The 17369-nt window shown below is 38.0% G+C and overlaps 1 protein-coding gene across 7 annotated transcripts in view; it reads left to right on the plus strand.

Annotated features, from left to right (window-relative positions):
• Window positions 1-17369, plus strand: part of BICD1 (BICD cargo adaptor 1) — a 221284-nt gene that overhangs the window by 93770 nt on the left and 110145 nt on the right. For all 7 annotated transcript variants that reach the window (XM_040642319.1, XM_040642314.1, XM_008683465.2 and 4 more), the window contains one exon: window positions 4215-4427. In XM_040642319.1, the coding sequence (XP_040498253.1) occupies window positions 4215-4427 (213 nt within the window). The remainder of the gene's footprint in view (window positions 1-4214; window positions 4428-17369) is intronic.

Genomic DNA, 17369 nt, shown 5'->3' on the forward strand with positions numbered 1-17369 from the left:
CTGCTCAAAGGTTATCCCCTTCCCTAAAGGTCCTGTCTAAATAGGGCTTCCTCTCTCGGCACCTGCCTTACTCTATCCCTGCACTGTCCAACATGGTAGCCACTAGCCAACTATGACAATTAAAATTCATGAAACTACATACAATTTAAAAACTCAATTCTTTGGTCACACTAGCCACAGCTTAAGAGCTCATTAGTCACCTGTGGTTAGTGGTTAGTGGTTAGTGGTTAGTGGAAAACACAGATACATCTTTGCAGGAAGTTCTATTAGGCAGTGCTATTCTATGCTTTCACCCTGGCTTTCATTTTCTTTCTAGAACTTTTGCAACATTATGCCACATACTTATGGATTTATTTATGTTACACTGGAATGTATGCTCCCACTAGGAGAGATCTTTTTTCTAGAACATAGCGGATCTTCAGTGCCTTAAGCAGCGCCTATTACAGTTCTCTGTAAATACTTGTAGAGTGAATGAACAATGAATAAATTTTAGTATTTCAAATAAAAACTATTTTGTCTAATGTCCTTGGGTGACTTAGTGCACTGTTTTGCTACAATTTTTATGATGAAAGAATGAAAATTCTGTAACCAAGGACACATATTAAGATAATGTGACGTTATTAAATATACAAGCCAAACTTTTATTTCTTTAATCATTCATGTTAAGTATGAGAATTCCACTTAACAGCTAATATATTGTCCTGAACATGAAGGTAAAAAATATCAATTTTCTTTGGATTAAGAAGTCATGTGAGTCAAATGAGAATGGAAAGAACGTATTATATAGCTAATTGGACTTACATTGGTATATCATTGAAAGCAACTGCAGTACATTGCAATGGACTAGATGAAGATAATATTGTGCAATTAGAATATATTCCAAAATTGTAGAGAAATGTCAGCTTACTTGAATTAATTTCAAATGAAAATTATCCATGAAATGATTGCAGTACCTAAAAGGAATTTGCTGTCTGAACGAAATATAACTAGAAGCATGACTATGCTAGGTTTGCCTATAAATAGACATTGAAGCTAGTTTTGTGATTTCTGCCAAGCATACAGGCTTCAATGGCCTTGAAAAAGATTATCTGTCTTTTCTTGGGCCCAGCTTTGTCAGGACATACTTGGAATAGTGATGGAGGAGGAAGCTACCTGGCAGAGCTAGACAGGTCTGGTTAATCCACTTTAACAATTAGCCAAATGATAGATGTCAGTTGGCGTCCTGTCCCATTTTGCTTACTGACAATTAGGCATTAGGCAAAGTAGGAGTGTTTTCTACTTTACTCCCCCTTTCTAAAATGCAGATATTTTCTGAGTAGTGTTTGTACTCAGTGGATTTGCAAATGTAGATAGTGGGGTATCTGTAGCTTGTGCAATGTTGGTATCATTTTTCTATTACAAGTGAAAAACTTTACCATGGTTAATGTCCTTGGATAACCTTGCGTACTTTCATTGGTTTTCAAATCAGGTCCAATGAAGGGTCAGGTTCTTCATTTAAAAAATGACTAACTTTGGAAACTCATATGTTCAGTTAAGGTTTCTGAACTGCAGTAAATATAAATTAAAGAGTCATCAAAGTGTTTATATTTGCAATTTCAATTCTTGATTCTTTTTTGAAAATCTATTCCATGTATTTATCTGAAAATTTTATTTCCTTTAGTGCTGGATCCAGAGAACAATTTTTAAAACTTTATGTCAGGGGTGGAAAGGCAAATTCACTGCTGTTAAGACTTTAGAGGTTGTTTTAGCTACGAAGAGACCATTGCCTACATGCTGAGAATAATATGACAGACATACTCCGAGTGCCTAAGTCTATGGATTTTACTCACAGAGTAAAGAAAATGGCCCTGTGGCAGTTTTCTGTTACAAAGAAGTGGAAAAGTAGGTTGTAAAAAGGAAGCTAGCTGAGGTGCTTGATGCACAGTTCATGCTAAATGTAAATTTTATTAATGCTTAACTGTATAGTCAGGATTCCTTTGCTGGGGTGAGGGTCTGGTGAAGACTTCACCGGGTCACTTCACCAGGTCACTGCGGGGTGGGGCGGGGGGGGGGTTATGTGCTGCCAGATCTCTCCCCTCCAAAGGCTTTCTAATGGGTGATGAATTCAGAATTGACCTCACAGGATCTGACCATTACTGATGGAAAAGCAAAGTAAACATCATCCCTGAAGATAATTTTTCATTTGTTCATGAGTCTATATGCTTATTACTACATACAAAATTTTGACTACTCAAATAAGAATTTCTTTCTGTTCAGAGACTTAACAAGCCAAATGCCAAGAGTATTCTAGTCTGTACAGATGAACATCCATCCATCCATCCACACTGGGATGTTTCTTTCTCAGTTGATGCTTTGGAACAATCTTTTGATTTTTATCCATATAGAGATTCTAAAGATAGTTTATTGAGACACAGGTTTGCAGGTTATTATTTTTCTACATTTCTGTTCTACGAGTGAAATTTGAAGAGTCTTTGAAATTGTTAAATCATGCTGTCTCCTCCTAGTAAGTATTAAGACTATGCAAATATCCCATTTCTTATCATACTTTTGGCCTATTAATTTTATATTCCATTGATAATTTTTACCTACAAAAATTATTACTTGGTATTTGCCAAATTCTGATATATTTTATCTCCATCATTCTACTACACTTATTAATTGGAATTCTACTGAAAGGAAGAGCTATTCCTTCCCTCATTTATTCAGTTATTGTATCAATGTGGACTCGTGATTATATTATTCTATTGATTATAATTCATTACTACAGTTATTTATTTTATTGCTCAAATTATCCCAGATTTGGCCATTGGGAGCCCCTTCTGACAGGCTCTTGTGTCCTTTGACAGATCCCCATTATTTTTTGAAAGCATTTTGTTATTTACTCTTTGGCACCACAAGATGTATGAAATTCATTTTGTTCTAGCTCAAGAATGGGTCATTTCTCCAAAGGACCCTAGTTCTTTTAATTGGAGATCGATATTTAGAAACAAAATCCACGTGCAGGTATGCGCCTTGCTACTGAGATGTTCTTACTTCTGGGCCTCTCAGAGGGCGGAGCTGGGAAATATCTCTCTCCATCTGTGTATCTACAAATATTTATCTACCTATTAAAGACAGTAAGTTCATCCTGATGTTTCTAATTACAACTCAGTACCACTAGCTTTCTTCTAGATTTCTGCCTTTCCTTACTTGTAACTTTCTCCAACTGTGAGAGACCTGGCATTCATGACTGATAATATAGTTACTTATTTGTTTAACCCTAGTATACATATAAAGAAGTTTTTAGAATTGTGATCCCATAATCTCCGTGAGAATTTACTAACTCGACTGTAGGAGTTGGGTATAGTTCTTTCTGTCTTTGGCATATAGCAAAAATACTGATTTCCCAAATTATTCAGGCCAGATCTTTTCTTCCCCATCCCTCTCAGTATGCTTAAGTTGTTCATTTATAGTACAGCTAGGAACATTTGTTACTGTTTGTGTTCCACTTGGGGTGCCCTGACACACAGAGGTTGGTTTTAGTTATTATTTATTTGGAAGGTATGGGAAACATTACTATAGTTCTGAGAGTCAAGACTGCTCCTGAAAGTATCCCTCATCCCTTGTATTGCATTCCACCCACCCCCTCCCACCCCCCGCCTCGCTCCCACTCATCCCCTGTAGCTTACCAATTTCATTAGTTTCTGGTTTATTCTGTTTTTCTTTTTGCACAAATATGTAGATACATACACATTTTCTCATACAGTGACTACATTTCAATGTGTTTTTTTTTTTTTTTTGTAGTACTGGGCAATTTGAATGCCATTTGGGGATTTTCTCTCTTCAGGGTGCTGTTCATAATTGGTGTATTCTTACCACTAATGTATCAGATAGCTAATGAAACCATTATTTTCTTCCTTGAAAAATGTTTTTGGGATTTTTTTTCTAGAATGAAAATGAGAATGTGAATTTTGATGACCTCATTAGCACTGAACTGTCTGTTCCTTAATAGGATCAGTTTAAGAAAATAGTAACGTAAAACAAGCAGCGTTTTTCAGGTTTTCCTTAACTCATTATATATATCTTTAGCAAGATATTTAAAAATTCTCTTTACCCTTATTCACTGCATTTGAATTATTGCAAGTATCAGTGAGCTCAGTTACATTCGTGCTATGGTGCATTTCATCGGGCACTCTTTTTTTTTTTTTTTTTTTTAATTTTCAAATACTCTGCAGGCCTTTGGGCAGTCCTTCTCCATCCACCGGAAGGTTGCTGAGGATGGGGAGACTCGGGAGGAAACGCTTCTGCAGGAATCTGCCTCCAAGGAAGCTTACTATCTGGGGAAGATCTTGGAGATGCAGAACGAACTGAAACAGAGCCGGGCCGTGGTCACCAACGTTCAGGCAGAAAATGAGAGGCTCGCAGCTGTCGTGCAGGATCTGAAGGAGGTAAACAGCAAACTCCCTGTGAGGATTTGTGGGAGCGAGCAGTAAGATAACATTCTTTCTAGGAGAGAGGAATGAAACTTTTTCTTTGATCAGGGGAGCTGTCTCTAACAAGAAGCACTTAATACTGATGCTAATGATTTTTTTTTGTTTAGGGAAATGAAGCTTGTTCTGAGATGAGCTTTTCTCTTATTGTGTGTTAAGAATTAAAATTTATTTATGGAGTAGTTGGGAATTGGCCTTGCTATTTCTGCAAAGGTTTAAAGAAATATACTGACCTTAGCTCTTCCTCTCCCCTTTACCAGTTTTAATACAAGGTGGAGAAGAACAGTCGGCTGTGATGCTCTGTGTCAGCACTAATTCAAAATGACAGTAGTGTTAGCTCAGGACCCTCCCCACTGGGGAATGAGACACCCCAGGGGAGTGTCTGTGCAGTCGTAGAGTCTGGCAATACAGAGCCATAAACCATTTTTCTGGTTTTAAAGAAGGCAGCAGATTACAGCTGGTATGAATTAGGTCCAGGAGCCTCCTCGGTCCCTGGACTCACTCTTTCTTCAGCTTTTCCATGGCAGCCTCACGGGCCAGGTCATTTTCAGAGTGGCAGAGTCATTCTTTACTGGAGGGGTGATAACTGGGAACAGTTTCATCCACCAAACCCTTTTAAGAAAATTTTTGGAAACGTCACTCCATTATTTGATAAGAAAACTATAGAAGAGGGGCAGCTGTCCTCTAATTCTTACAGTGAATTGTAGTGTGGTGGAGATGGATGAACCAAACAGGCTTATTAATTGAGCGTTTCAGTAATACAAAAAGGAAGGATGAAAAAAATGTGAAAGATTATGAAATATAAGAGAAATAATCCACTGACATTTTTTCTCTTGCAATCAGTGACATATTACAAATACATATTACAGGGGCGCCTAGGTGGCGCAGTCGTTAAGCGTCTGCCTTCGGCTCAGGGCATGATCCCAGCGTTCTGGGATCGAGCCCCATATCGGGCTCCTCCGCTGGGAGCCTGCTTCTTCCTCTCCCACTCCCCCTGCTTGTGTTCCCTCTCTCGCTGGCTGTCGCTCTATGTCAAATTAATAAATAAAATCTTAAAAAAAAAAAAAACAAATACATATTACAAATACAGTAAATTGTCCTTAAATTTCTTGGAATTTAATCAATAATTTACATTTACACATATCCATATTATAATGAACTAAAGGCATATTGACAGTAGGGTTTCTGCTTTACCTAGTCATTCTCTTTGGACATGCCCAAATACAGCAGTATGACTTCTAGAGACCGAGAAGGAGCCAACCAATGGAAGTTAGTGCTGGGTACTGAGAAGAACATGAGACAGTTTTCAGGATACCCTGCCTCATCTCCCTCCAATGCAAGTGATTGTTAAAAACAAAGCTCCTCTCTAGTTCTTTATTTGACGCATCTATAAGTGTTGGGTGTGGGCCGACACTTGCTTACCCTTTGTAGTCCCAAACCCTGCTCTTCCTAAGGAGTTGCCATTCAGCCTCTCAGCCCCTGGCTTCCTTGTGAGACAGGCATCCAGTACAGAAGTGGACCCAAGGTCACGTAGTGTCATAGGCAAGCATCCTGGATCAAGCAAGGCCCTGAACACCCACAGAAGGCATCCTCAGCAGCCACGGGCAGCGGGTTCGCGGGGCATGTTAGCAGAGGGGCTGAGAAGGCCGGGCAACACGAGGGCTGTGGACACACACACACACACACACAGGTGGTTTGTGGAGAATAACTGCAGCCAATCAGTCAAGCAGTCTTGATTGCCAGTTGGACGGATCCTCTGAAAGCTACACATCCCCACTGTACACAGCAGCTGCAGCTGAGCCTTGAGCCGTCAGTGTTGGGGAAGGGCAGAGAATCCACAGATGTTTCTCTGTTGAGGCATTACAGTGCTGACGGACGAAGCATCCTCGCAACGTAGACCGGGCTTGAGTGCATTTTCCAGTGAGTCGATTTAGGATAACCAGCAGGAGCTGGTAATTAAGAGCGAGGATTAAGTTAGGAATGAACTGAGGCAGCAAAGAAAAAACGATGTCGAGGATCCATTCATTTCAGATCAGTTCCCCAATTTTAGTGAGCATCAGAGTCACCTCGAGAATGCATCAAAACGTGACCCTGGACCCCAGCCCCAGGAGGTCTGGGTGAAGCCCACGAATCTGCATTTCTCACAAGGTCACGGCAGGTGACACTGTGGCTGCTCCTCTGGAGGCCATGCTTTAAGAACCACGAGTTTAAACGTTTTGGCTCGCCCAGAGTTAGGGAAGGGAGTATCATAAGGCTCACAATTTGGGGAATTGCTGAATGACGCACTGGGTTATAATCCTTTATGTCTATACATTTTTCAATAGTTGATTTGCAGTCAGAGACCGACTTGCTTCGCCCAAATTTATATACTTTTTTTTTTAAAGGAATTCTTTTTTTTTTTAAGATTTATTTATTTATTTATTTATTTATTTATTTATTTATTTATTTATTTATTTATTTATTTATTTATTTATTTATTTATTTATTTATTTATTTATTTATTTATTTATTTATTTATTTATTTATTTATTTATTTATTTATTTATTTATTTATTTATTTATTTATTTAACAGAGATAGAGACAGCCAGCGAGAGAGGGAACACAAGCAGGGGGAGTGGGAGAGGAAGAAGCAGGCTCATAGCAGAGGAGCCTGATGTGGGGCTCGATCCCATAACACCGGGATCACGCCCTGAGCCGAAGGCAGACGCTTAACCGCTGTGCCACCCAGGCGCCCCAAAATTTATATACTTTTTAAATCAAATATATGCATGAAGCAATCTAGCCTATAAGTGTATTCATTCAGGTTTATCGGTTAACTAAAAGGAAAAAAAACCAGGTTGTCTGTTTCCTGGGCTTCTAACTGTGGTAATGTATTTGTCGGTGTTCTTTCTGGTGGTCTGGAAGCTATTAGTATTACTACACCTGGAGGCCCGCTGGTTTTCATCCAGGCCTCATGTTTTAGTGTACCTACTAAAATTATTAGCATTTAGAGCTGAGTACATTTGTAAAAGGAGGAAAGGACTCAATTGTTTTTTTTGAAATGTTGATACAGACTTTTTTATTGAGGTATAATTGACATATAACATTGTATTAGTTTCAGGTATATGGTGTCATGATTTGATATTTATATTGCGAAATGATCACCACAATAAGTCTAGTTAATGTTCATCACCTTACGGAGTTACAAAAAATCTTTTTTCTTGGGGCATTTGGATGGCCCAGTTGGTTAAACGTCCAACTCTTTGTTTCGGCTAAGGTCATGATCTCGTGGTTGTGGGATCAACTCCTGCATCCAGCTACGCACTTAGCATGGAGTCGGCTTGGGATTCTCTGTCTCCCTCTCCCTCTCCCCCTCCCCCCACTCATGTGCACATGCGTGCTGTCTCTTTCTCTAAAATAAATAAATAAAATCTTTAAAGAAAATTTTTCCGGTGATGAAAGCTTTTAAGATCTATTCTTTTAGCAAATATGCATTACAGTTTTACTAACTATAGTCACCATAATGTGCATTATATCCCCGTGACTTATTCATTTTATAACCGGAAGTTTATATTGATATAGATTTTTGATGTCTGGTGTTAAATTGAAATCCCAGATTTGTTTTTATTGCAGGCTCCATTTTATTTATTTATTTTTGTACTCTGAGCATTGATTGATGCATAATGATTGGAGGAGAGATCATGAAACAAAAAAATCATAACTTGATGGACCATTAGAAATACACAAGGATAATCAACACAAAATGTAGTAAATCATCAGTTCGACAGATGCTGTGTGAATTTAATCTGTGGAATCACTTTCACTTACTGAAAGTAAATTATGTACTCATTTATTTACTCATCTCTTATTTCAGTAGGATTATTGGTACTGGCCAAGGGGTGTGTGTGTGTGTGTGTGTGTGTGTGTGTGTGTGTAAATGTGGTGTATGTATTATGGAAGCTTTACATGTACGTTTGTATACATGTGTAATTCCAAGGTCAAATTCTCTTCCATATATGGTAGGTATAGGTTAATGTAGTGGAAAAAACCAGAACATTTTCTGAGTTAGATATTGAAAATTAATATTCTAATCTCAGCTCTGCTAAAAATTTTATAATTATATCCACAATATTTGTAGAAGATTATTTTAGCATATAGTAAATACATATAAACGTATAAACATATATAAACCTACAATAAATACAGTACATATTAACATAAACTGTTATCATTAATACTTTTTTGTATCCTCCATAAAAACGTTGTTGAAGATAACCCTTATTGTGTTCATCCATATTCTTAGGTTAAAGAAACATCAGGTAGATGCCTCTTTGAATTTATTACCTTGAAAATTCTTTCTGTTGAGATGAATCAGGCAGTAGGAATTACAGTGTGTTTTTTGTCCTGCTTTGGTTGTTGAGAAGCTCCAGGACTATGTTTAACTGTAAACACTAAGATTTTTCATTTTTATCATCCTTGTTGTATATGTGTCTTTAATGATAAACTGCTTTAAATAATTTTTTGAAGTATAGAGAGCATAAAGAAAAAGTATCACCCCAACAAAGCACCAAATTAAGAGTTAATCCGATAGGATCAGCAATAGACAGAGAGGAAAAAAACCCTGGGGTTGCCTTGACCAACATAATTTTGGTGTGAACTTAAAGAGAACAGATAGATTGCTATAGTGCCTAAGCAGATGTTTCGTAAACAAATTTGATTTTCATTTTTCTCTGACCTATAGGTGTCACATGAAGAAGATAGCCTAAGTAGGTGTATTTGAACAATATTTATTGAATATTTACTTTGTACTAAATTAAAGTAAAATCCACATTGATGAAATCATAAAATAGGATAATAAAACTTTTGTTTATTTATAATAATTTTTTATTATGTTATGTTAGTCACCGTACTAATAGGATATGAAACTTTTAATACTATGTACACTCTCAGTTGTTAGTAAGGTAAGTCAGAATTTACTGCAATATTGTACAAACCATACAACGCAGTTTTACCAATATTCCTAATCAGTATTGGTGTGTATCTGAAAGAGAGGTGTCAAGGAAGGTAGACCCCTTCAAGTAGAATACAGAAGATTGGAGTTATAAAATGGATTACTGACCTTGGTGGAGATTAAGCCTGTACCTTAAAGTGCAAATAACTTAACATTGAGTGCCAGACAATGTGCTGGGCACTGTTCTAAAGTCTTTACGTGGATGAACTTGCTGAACCCTTATAACACCCTATTGAGGTAGGTTCTATTACTACACCATTTCATTTTTCTGACAGGGCATGTAAATCACAGAGAGGTCACATAACCTGTCCAAAGTCCAAAGCACTTTGGTAATAAGTGACAAGCCAGAATCAGAATTCAGAAAGTGGCTCTGATCTAGACACTTTCCATCACGTCACTGCATTGCCAAGAGCACAAGTTCAGTCTTGCCTCAAGCTAATGAAATTTCTGGCAAAATATATGAAACTTTAGGACATTATCTAAATTTGTAACTTATTGGAATATTATTATTAGCCTCTCGTTAGGATGTGGCCATTTTATATTCTAAGAACTGCTTAATCCATTCGATTTTTTAAGAAGATTTATTTATTTTAGAGAGAGAGAGGGAGAGAGCAGGGGGATGGGCAGAGGGAGAGGGAGAGAGAGAATCTCGAGCAGTTTCCCTGTTGAGTGCAGAGCCCCGTGCTAGATCCCAGGAACTCAAGATCATGACCTGAACCAAAACCAGGAGTGGGACGCTCAACTGACTGAGCCACCCAAGAGCCCCAATCTATATGATTAAAAAAAAATTTTTTTAAGTTTTTTATTTAAGTAATCTCTACACCTAGTGTGGGGCTTGAACTCCCTACCCTGAGATCAGGAGTCAATGCTCTTCCAACTGAGCCAGCAGGGCGCCCCAATCCGTATGATTTTTATTGCATTTGAAGCTCTACCGTTTTCCTTCATTGGAATGCACAACCAAATTTCATAATATGTCAGTGGCTCAATTTCCAGAAACCTAATGAAGCCAACATTTTAGGAATACATCAAATCCACCAAAAGGAATCCATATCTATAAACTTTTTAGGGCAGGAAGGCTCTCAATGATTATTTGGTAAAGACTACTCCCAAATCAACAATTCTTTCTACAGTATCCCTAAATGGTCATGTAGCCTTTACTCAGATGTTTCCGGCACTATGGAGAAGAAAAACTGTGAGTCCTTTCAAGGAACAAGCTATGCTTTGCCTGTCCTTTATCTTTGAATCTCCAGCACCCAGCACAGTGCCTTGCCAAAAGCAGACATTAAAAAATGTTGACTTGAACTGAAAGAACATGCTTTGGGAGTTAGCCACTCCTAGGTTTGAATTCCAGCTGTGCCACTTACCAGCTGTGTGATATTGACAAATTACTTTTGTTCTCTAAGCTTCACTTCCTTAATTCTGACATGGAGGTGGCAATACTAATGTGCAGGTCCTGTGGAAAATATCCGGAGTTGCTATATTACTGTTTATTCCCTTTCTTACAACTTCTTCCCAAGGCTGCCCACCCTGTTGCTTGGCAGCTCTAATTGTTGAACTGCTCTTTTTTATTAAATGAAAAGTTGATTCCCTGTAATTTCACCAGCTGGCCGTATTTCTAGCTTCTGGATCTACAGAGAATATATATATATATATTTTTTTAGCTTCCTATTCCACTTGACAATTTTAGCCTATGCCCAATAACTTCACATATTTGCAAAGAACTATCTTGTCTTCTCTTTTTCAGACTAAACATACCTAGATCCATTAGCACTTCTTTATGCGAAGACATGGTTTCACGTTGCCTTACCTTCTTAGACTGGCATCCAGTGTTTCTTTAAAAACATACTATTAAGTGTCTTTACCCCTGTTGTATATATTCTTGAAATTTTGAACCATTGGACCTAGATTTTGAGTTTCTCATCTTAGTGTTTTAATTTCTTTGGGTTTCCAACTTTGCAGTCATACATTCATTCATTCAGCCAAGATCTCTTAAGTGCTTACTATGAGCCGGATGCTTGGGGAACATCAATGAATAAAAAATTCAATAGTAAGTGGTTGTTTTCAGTGTTAAAACAGCTAAATGTATTTAGAAACTATTTCCTTCTACTCTTTACTATCTGTGGAAATAGAGAGTAAGCTGTGTTTTATTATTTTTATTTTATTTTATTTTTTTAAAGATTTTATTTATTTATTCGACAGGATAGAGACAGCCAGCGAGAGAGGGAACACAAGCAGGCGGAGTGGGAGAGGAAGAAGCAGGCTAATAGCGGAGGAGCCTGATGCGGGGCTCGATCCCATAACGCCGGGATCACGCCCTGAGCCGAAGGCAGATGCTTAACCGCTGTGCCACCCAGGCGCCTCTAAGCTGTGTTTTAGACAGTATATGTGATAGACTGAATGTTTGACCGCTTCCCCCCACCCCCACTGCTGCCAAACATTCATATGTTGAAACTAATCCCCAATGTGATAGTATTTGGAGATGAAGTTTTTCTTTCTTTATTTTTTAAAGATTTTATTTATTTATTAGAGAGAGAGGCAGCGAGAGAGGGGACACAAGCAGGGGGAGTGGGAGAGGGATAAGCAGGCTTCCCGCTGAGCAGGGAGCCCAATGCGGGGCTTGATCCCAGGACCCTGGGGTCATGACACTTAACGACTGAACCACCCAGGCGCCCCATGGAGATGAGGTTTTTAGAAATGATTAGATCATGAGGGTGGAGGCCTTACGAATGGGATTAGCGCCCTCATAAAAAAGACCTCCCTAACCCCTTCCACCACCTGAGGACACCGCAAGAACCAGGAGGAAGGCCCTCACTTGACACGGAACCTGCCTGTGCCTTGATCTTGGGCTTCCAGCCTCCAGAACTGTGAGAAGTAAGTGTTTGTTGTTTAAGTCACCCATGCTATGGTATTTTGCTATAGCAGCTGAATGGACGGGGGCAGCATACAACATTTTGTATAGTAGATGCATCTTAGTGTCTTATTAAAACTACAAATATATGGTACTTGCTGTGACTAAGTGAAAAACAGCCTCCAAAGCCAGATTAGATGGCATGACCTCAGTAACTAAGCACATATTCACTTTATTCCAAAGGGAGCCCTTTTAGCTACTCTTTAAAAATTTATTTGCTTGTTTTATAAGTAGATGGCTTGGTAATAGGGTAGAATTAGGAATCAGGAAATCTGAGTTCTCGTCTTAACTATTTTACCAGTTGTGTGATTAAACTTTTCATTTCCCATATAAATATTATAATAACACCTGTCCTTCTCCCCATGATTTTGATAAGGATAAAATATTTTCATGAAAATGCTTTATAAGAAAGGACTGTTATTTATTGTTTCAAGGTTTGGTTATCAGACTTTCTGACACATAGGAAGACAAACAATAAGTTAGAAAGATGTAGAGGAGTATCGGGAGAGGCCCCAGCACCTTCCAACAGTAGCAAGAATAATGCCTGACATCCTGACACCAAAAGAGGAAACAACACATATTTTAAAGCCAGTAGGTTGAAAGAGGAGAGCTGTCTAGGTGTTCTTACTATCAGTGTAACACAGCCTTTCATACCTGGCTCGTTCTTGAAAGAGTCACTGTGTTATTACTACAACATCAAATGTGCTTACAGATGACCGAGGTCATGGAGGCAAGATTCAATTATTTAATTAACACGTCCAATAAATAACAAAGCTTTTCTTATAGTCTCTGTCATTCGTCATTGGGAGCTGTGTTTACACATAGTTGAATGAACTTGACACTTCGAACTGAATGATGATTTTTACCATTCTGGAAAGATATGGCTTGGGTATAGCTGGAAAGGGGTCTATTTTCCTGGCATGTCCCAATTTCTCCCCAGCTCTCCACACTTGTTGGGAATGGACTTTCCACCTCTTGGAATGATGCAAAGCCGCAGTGAAGAATTATCACTGTTTTAATCAGTTTAAGTAACTAATAACAGTATCATAGCTAACACTTTTGAGAGCTTACCATGCTCTAAGCATGATATCAGCACCTTTTCTCTCAGCAGATTTACAAGGCATGCACTGTTTCTCTGTTTTCTAACTTTACTTGCCTTTACTCGCGAGGTAAAGAGAGGCTAAACAGCTTGTCCAGCAAGTAGTCAAGCGGGCCTAAAAATCTGACTCTAGAGCCCATGCTCTTAAGTATGTTAGTGCCTGCTATTGGTTTATTAATTCCACCGGAGAAAGCTATATTTCTTTCGGTGAAAAAGTTCTTTCCAACACTTGTTAAGGTACTGTAAACAAACATCCCTATTAACATCATCAGGAATTTGAAAGCAGAGTTTAACAATATACAGACAATTCACCTTTGAATCATTGTGATTTGATTATGCCTTTGGGAAAAGTAAGTTACGTAAGTGGGCTTGTTTGTAGGACCAGTTTAAAATTATAAGCTCATAGATTTTTGGGGGGTTGTACAGTTCTATGAATTTTAACACATAAATAGGTTCATGTAACCACAGCCACGATCAAGATGCCAAATGATTTCATCACCCCGGAACCTCCCCTGTGCTGTGCTATTCCTTTGTAGTCATACCCTCCCCCACTCAATGTCTGATAACCAATCATCTGTTCTCAATCATTATAGTTTTATCTTTTCAGGAACGTCATGTAAATGGAATCACACAGCGTGTAACCTTTTGAGAGTGGGTCTTCTCTCAGTATAATGCCTATGAGATTCATTTAAGTTTTCACATACAGCAATAAGTCTTCCTTTGTGTTGTGGAATAGGATTCCACTGTACGGGATGTACTATAGTTTGTTTTTTTAAATCAGTTCACCTGTTGACGAACATTCGGTTTGTTTTCAGATTTTGGCAGTTACAAACAGAGCTATTATATACGTTCATGTACATTTATATTTTTGTGTGAGCATAAGTTTTCATTTCTCTAGGACAAATAACTGGGAGGGTGGGAATTCTTGGTCAGATGGTGTGTGTTTAACTTTTTCAGAGTGACTGTACCATTTTGCATTTCTGTTAGCAATGTGTGAAAGTTCTAATTTCCCTTCATGCTTTCCAGCACATAACATTATCAGTATTTTTAATTTTAGCCATTCTGATAGGTGTGTAGTAGTATCCCATCATGGTTTCGTTTGCATTTCCCTAATGGCTAATAATATTGAACACCTTTTCGTGTGTTTATTCTCCTTGGTAACATTTCTGGTTGAGATGTTTTTCTATTTATTAATCGTGTTATTTCTTTTCATAGGTAAGTTTTGAGAATTCTTTATATATTCTGGATACGAGACCTTTGTAAGATAAGTGATTTGCAAATGTTTTGTCTTAGTATTCGGCTTGTCTTTTGATTCTCTTTAAAGTGTCTTTACATCAAAAACCAGGGATGTACTGTATGGTGACTAACATAATATAATAAAAAAATATTATTATAAAAAAATAAAGTATCTTTTGTAGAACACAACACTTTTCATTTTGATAAAGTCTAATGTATCAAAAATTATGAGAGTTGGGGAGTGGGTGGAATGAGTTAAGCGGGTCAAAAGGTACAAACTTCCAGCTATTAAAAAAAAATGCATCATGAGGATGTAATGTATAGCATGGCAACTATAGTTAATAATGTGTATTGCATAGTTGAAAGTTGCTAAGAGAGTAGATCTTAAAAATACTCATCACACGCAAAAAAATCTGTAACTATATATGGTGACAGATGCTAGCTATACTTATTGCAGCGATCATTTCACAGTGTATACAAATACTGAATCATTATGTTATATACCTGAAACTAACATGAGGTCATGATACCTGAAACTAATATAATATCATGTGTCAATTGTACCTCAATAATAATAACAACACATATTATGTATCATGCTTTTAATATCAGATTTAAGAATACTTTTCTATCCCCATGTCATGAAGATTTTTCTCCTATATTTTCATCTCAAAGATGAGGTTCTTTTTTTTTGCATATAATGTCTGATTGTTCCATCACTATTTGTTAAAAAGACTGTCTTCCGTTGAATTGCCTTTGCATCTCTGTTGAAATCAATTGGCTATATTTGTTTGGGTGTATTTCTAGACTCTCTTTTGTGTTCTGTTGATTTATGTGTCTGTCCCTTTACCAATACCACACTGTCGTGATGAAGATATAGAGGTAACCGGAAGCCAGATCATGTAGGGTCTTATAAACCATTGAAAGGATTTTGGCTTTTGCTTTGAGGGAAATGGGAGTTACTGGGAAATGTTGAACAAAGGAGTGACATGACTTTAATGAGGCAAGGATAAGAGTAGGAAACTTTTGCAGTCATCTAGATAGGAGAAGATGTTGATTTTGGCCAGAATGATAGGTGGAGGTGGTGAAAGTAGTCATATTCTTGAGAGTGGAGCCAACATGACTTTTTAATGGGTTGGATGTAAAGACTAAGAAGGAGGAGAAAGAATATGACTCCAGCCGAAGGTTTTAGCTTGACCACTTGAAAAATGGAATTATCATCAGTTGAGATGGGAAAAGTGTCAGATGAAACAAGTTTTAGGAGGGAAAATCAGAACTTAAGTTTTAGACATGTTGAATTTTAAATTTCGATTAGACCTCCAAGTGTAAAATATGGATGGGTGGTGAGAGATGAGCTTAGAGTTTGGTAGAGAGATTTAGGGATAGAAATATAACTTGTGGATTTATCAGCAGATATATGCTATTTAAGGTATATCAGAGAGATCATCAAGACCGTATAGCTAGAAAAGGAAGAGGCCCAAGAACTGAACCCTAGACCACCTCTGTGAAGTTGGGGCAAGAAAAGAAACCAGCAATGAAGACTAAAAATCATAGTGGGGTAGAAAGAAAATAAAGAGAGAATGATTCCTGGAAGCCAAATGAGGAAAGTGATATCTCTGAAGGAATTTATCAACAGTGTAAATGCTGCTAATAGGTTAAACAAGATGAGAAACTGAATAGCCTGTTGGGTTTAGCATCAATCATCTCAGTGAGAGAGGTTTCTGTGGAGTGGTGGAAGCAAAAGTCTGATTTAGAGTAGGGTTAAGAGAGAATAGAAGGAGAGGAGCTGGAGGCAGAGAATAGAGGCAACCTTTTATTTTTATTTTTATTTTTATTATTTTTTTTTAGTTAGTTTGTTTTCATAGAAGACCAAAGAAATGAGGAGGTAGCTAGGGGACAAAATGCGCTCAAGAGAAAGTTGTTGGTTTTTTGGTGTTTTTTTTTTTTTAAGGTGAAAGAAATAATGTAACAGTGTATATGAATACTGATTGCTGATGGGTGACCTAGCAAGGAGGGAAATTTTAATGATTTAAGAGGAAAAGGGGAGAAAGCTTAGGACAATTGATTTCCTTGATTGAAGGAGAGAGGAATGGGATCTGGTGCAAAAAATGGAGGTATTGCCTTTAAAAAGGAGCAAGGAAGGGAGTACCTAAATGGCATAGTCGGTTAAATGTCCAACTCTTGATCTTAGCTCAGGTCTTGATCTCATCAGGCTTGTGAGTTCAAGCTACAAGTTGGGCTCCATGGTGGGTGTGGAACCTACTAAAAAAAATTGCTGATTTTAGGGCACCTGGGTGGCTTAGTTGGTTAAGCATCTGACTCTTGATTTTTGGCTCAGGTCATGATCTCAGGGTTGTGAGATCGAGCCTTGCGTCAGGCTCTGCACAGGGCATGGAGACTGCTTAAGATTCTCTCTCTCCTTCTCCCTCTGCCCTCTCCCAATACCCCCTCTCTGTTCTCTCTCTCTCTCTCTCTCAAAAAAAAAAAAAAAAGTAGGAAGGAAGTTTCATCTTTGGCAATGCCTGGAAAAGCAGAGTATGTGGAATAGATCTTTTGGTAGGTGTGAGTGAAGAGAGTCTTTTCAAGTCCTCTTCAGGCTGCTTTATTTTCCTCGCTGAAGCAGGAAGCAAGGCCAGTAGCTGAGAAAGAAGATGGGGGGAGGTGTT

Source organism: Ursus maritimus, unplaced genomic scaffold (assembly GCF_017311325.1).
Source record: "Ursus maritimus isolate PB19 unplaced genomic scaffold, ASM1731132v1 scaffold_26, whole genome shotgun sequence".
Lineage (NCBI taxonomy): Eukaryota > Metazoa > Chordata > Mammalia > Carnivora > Ursidae > Ursus > Ursus maritimus.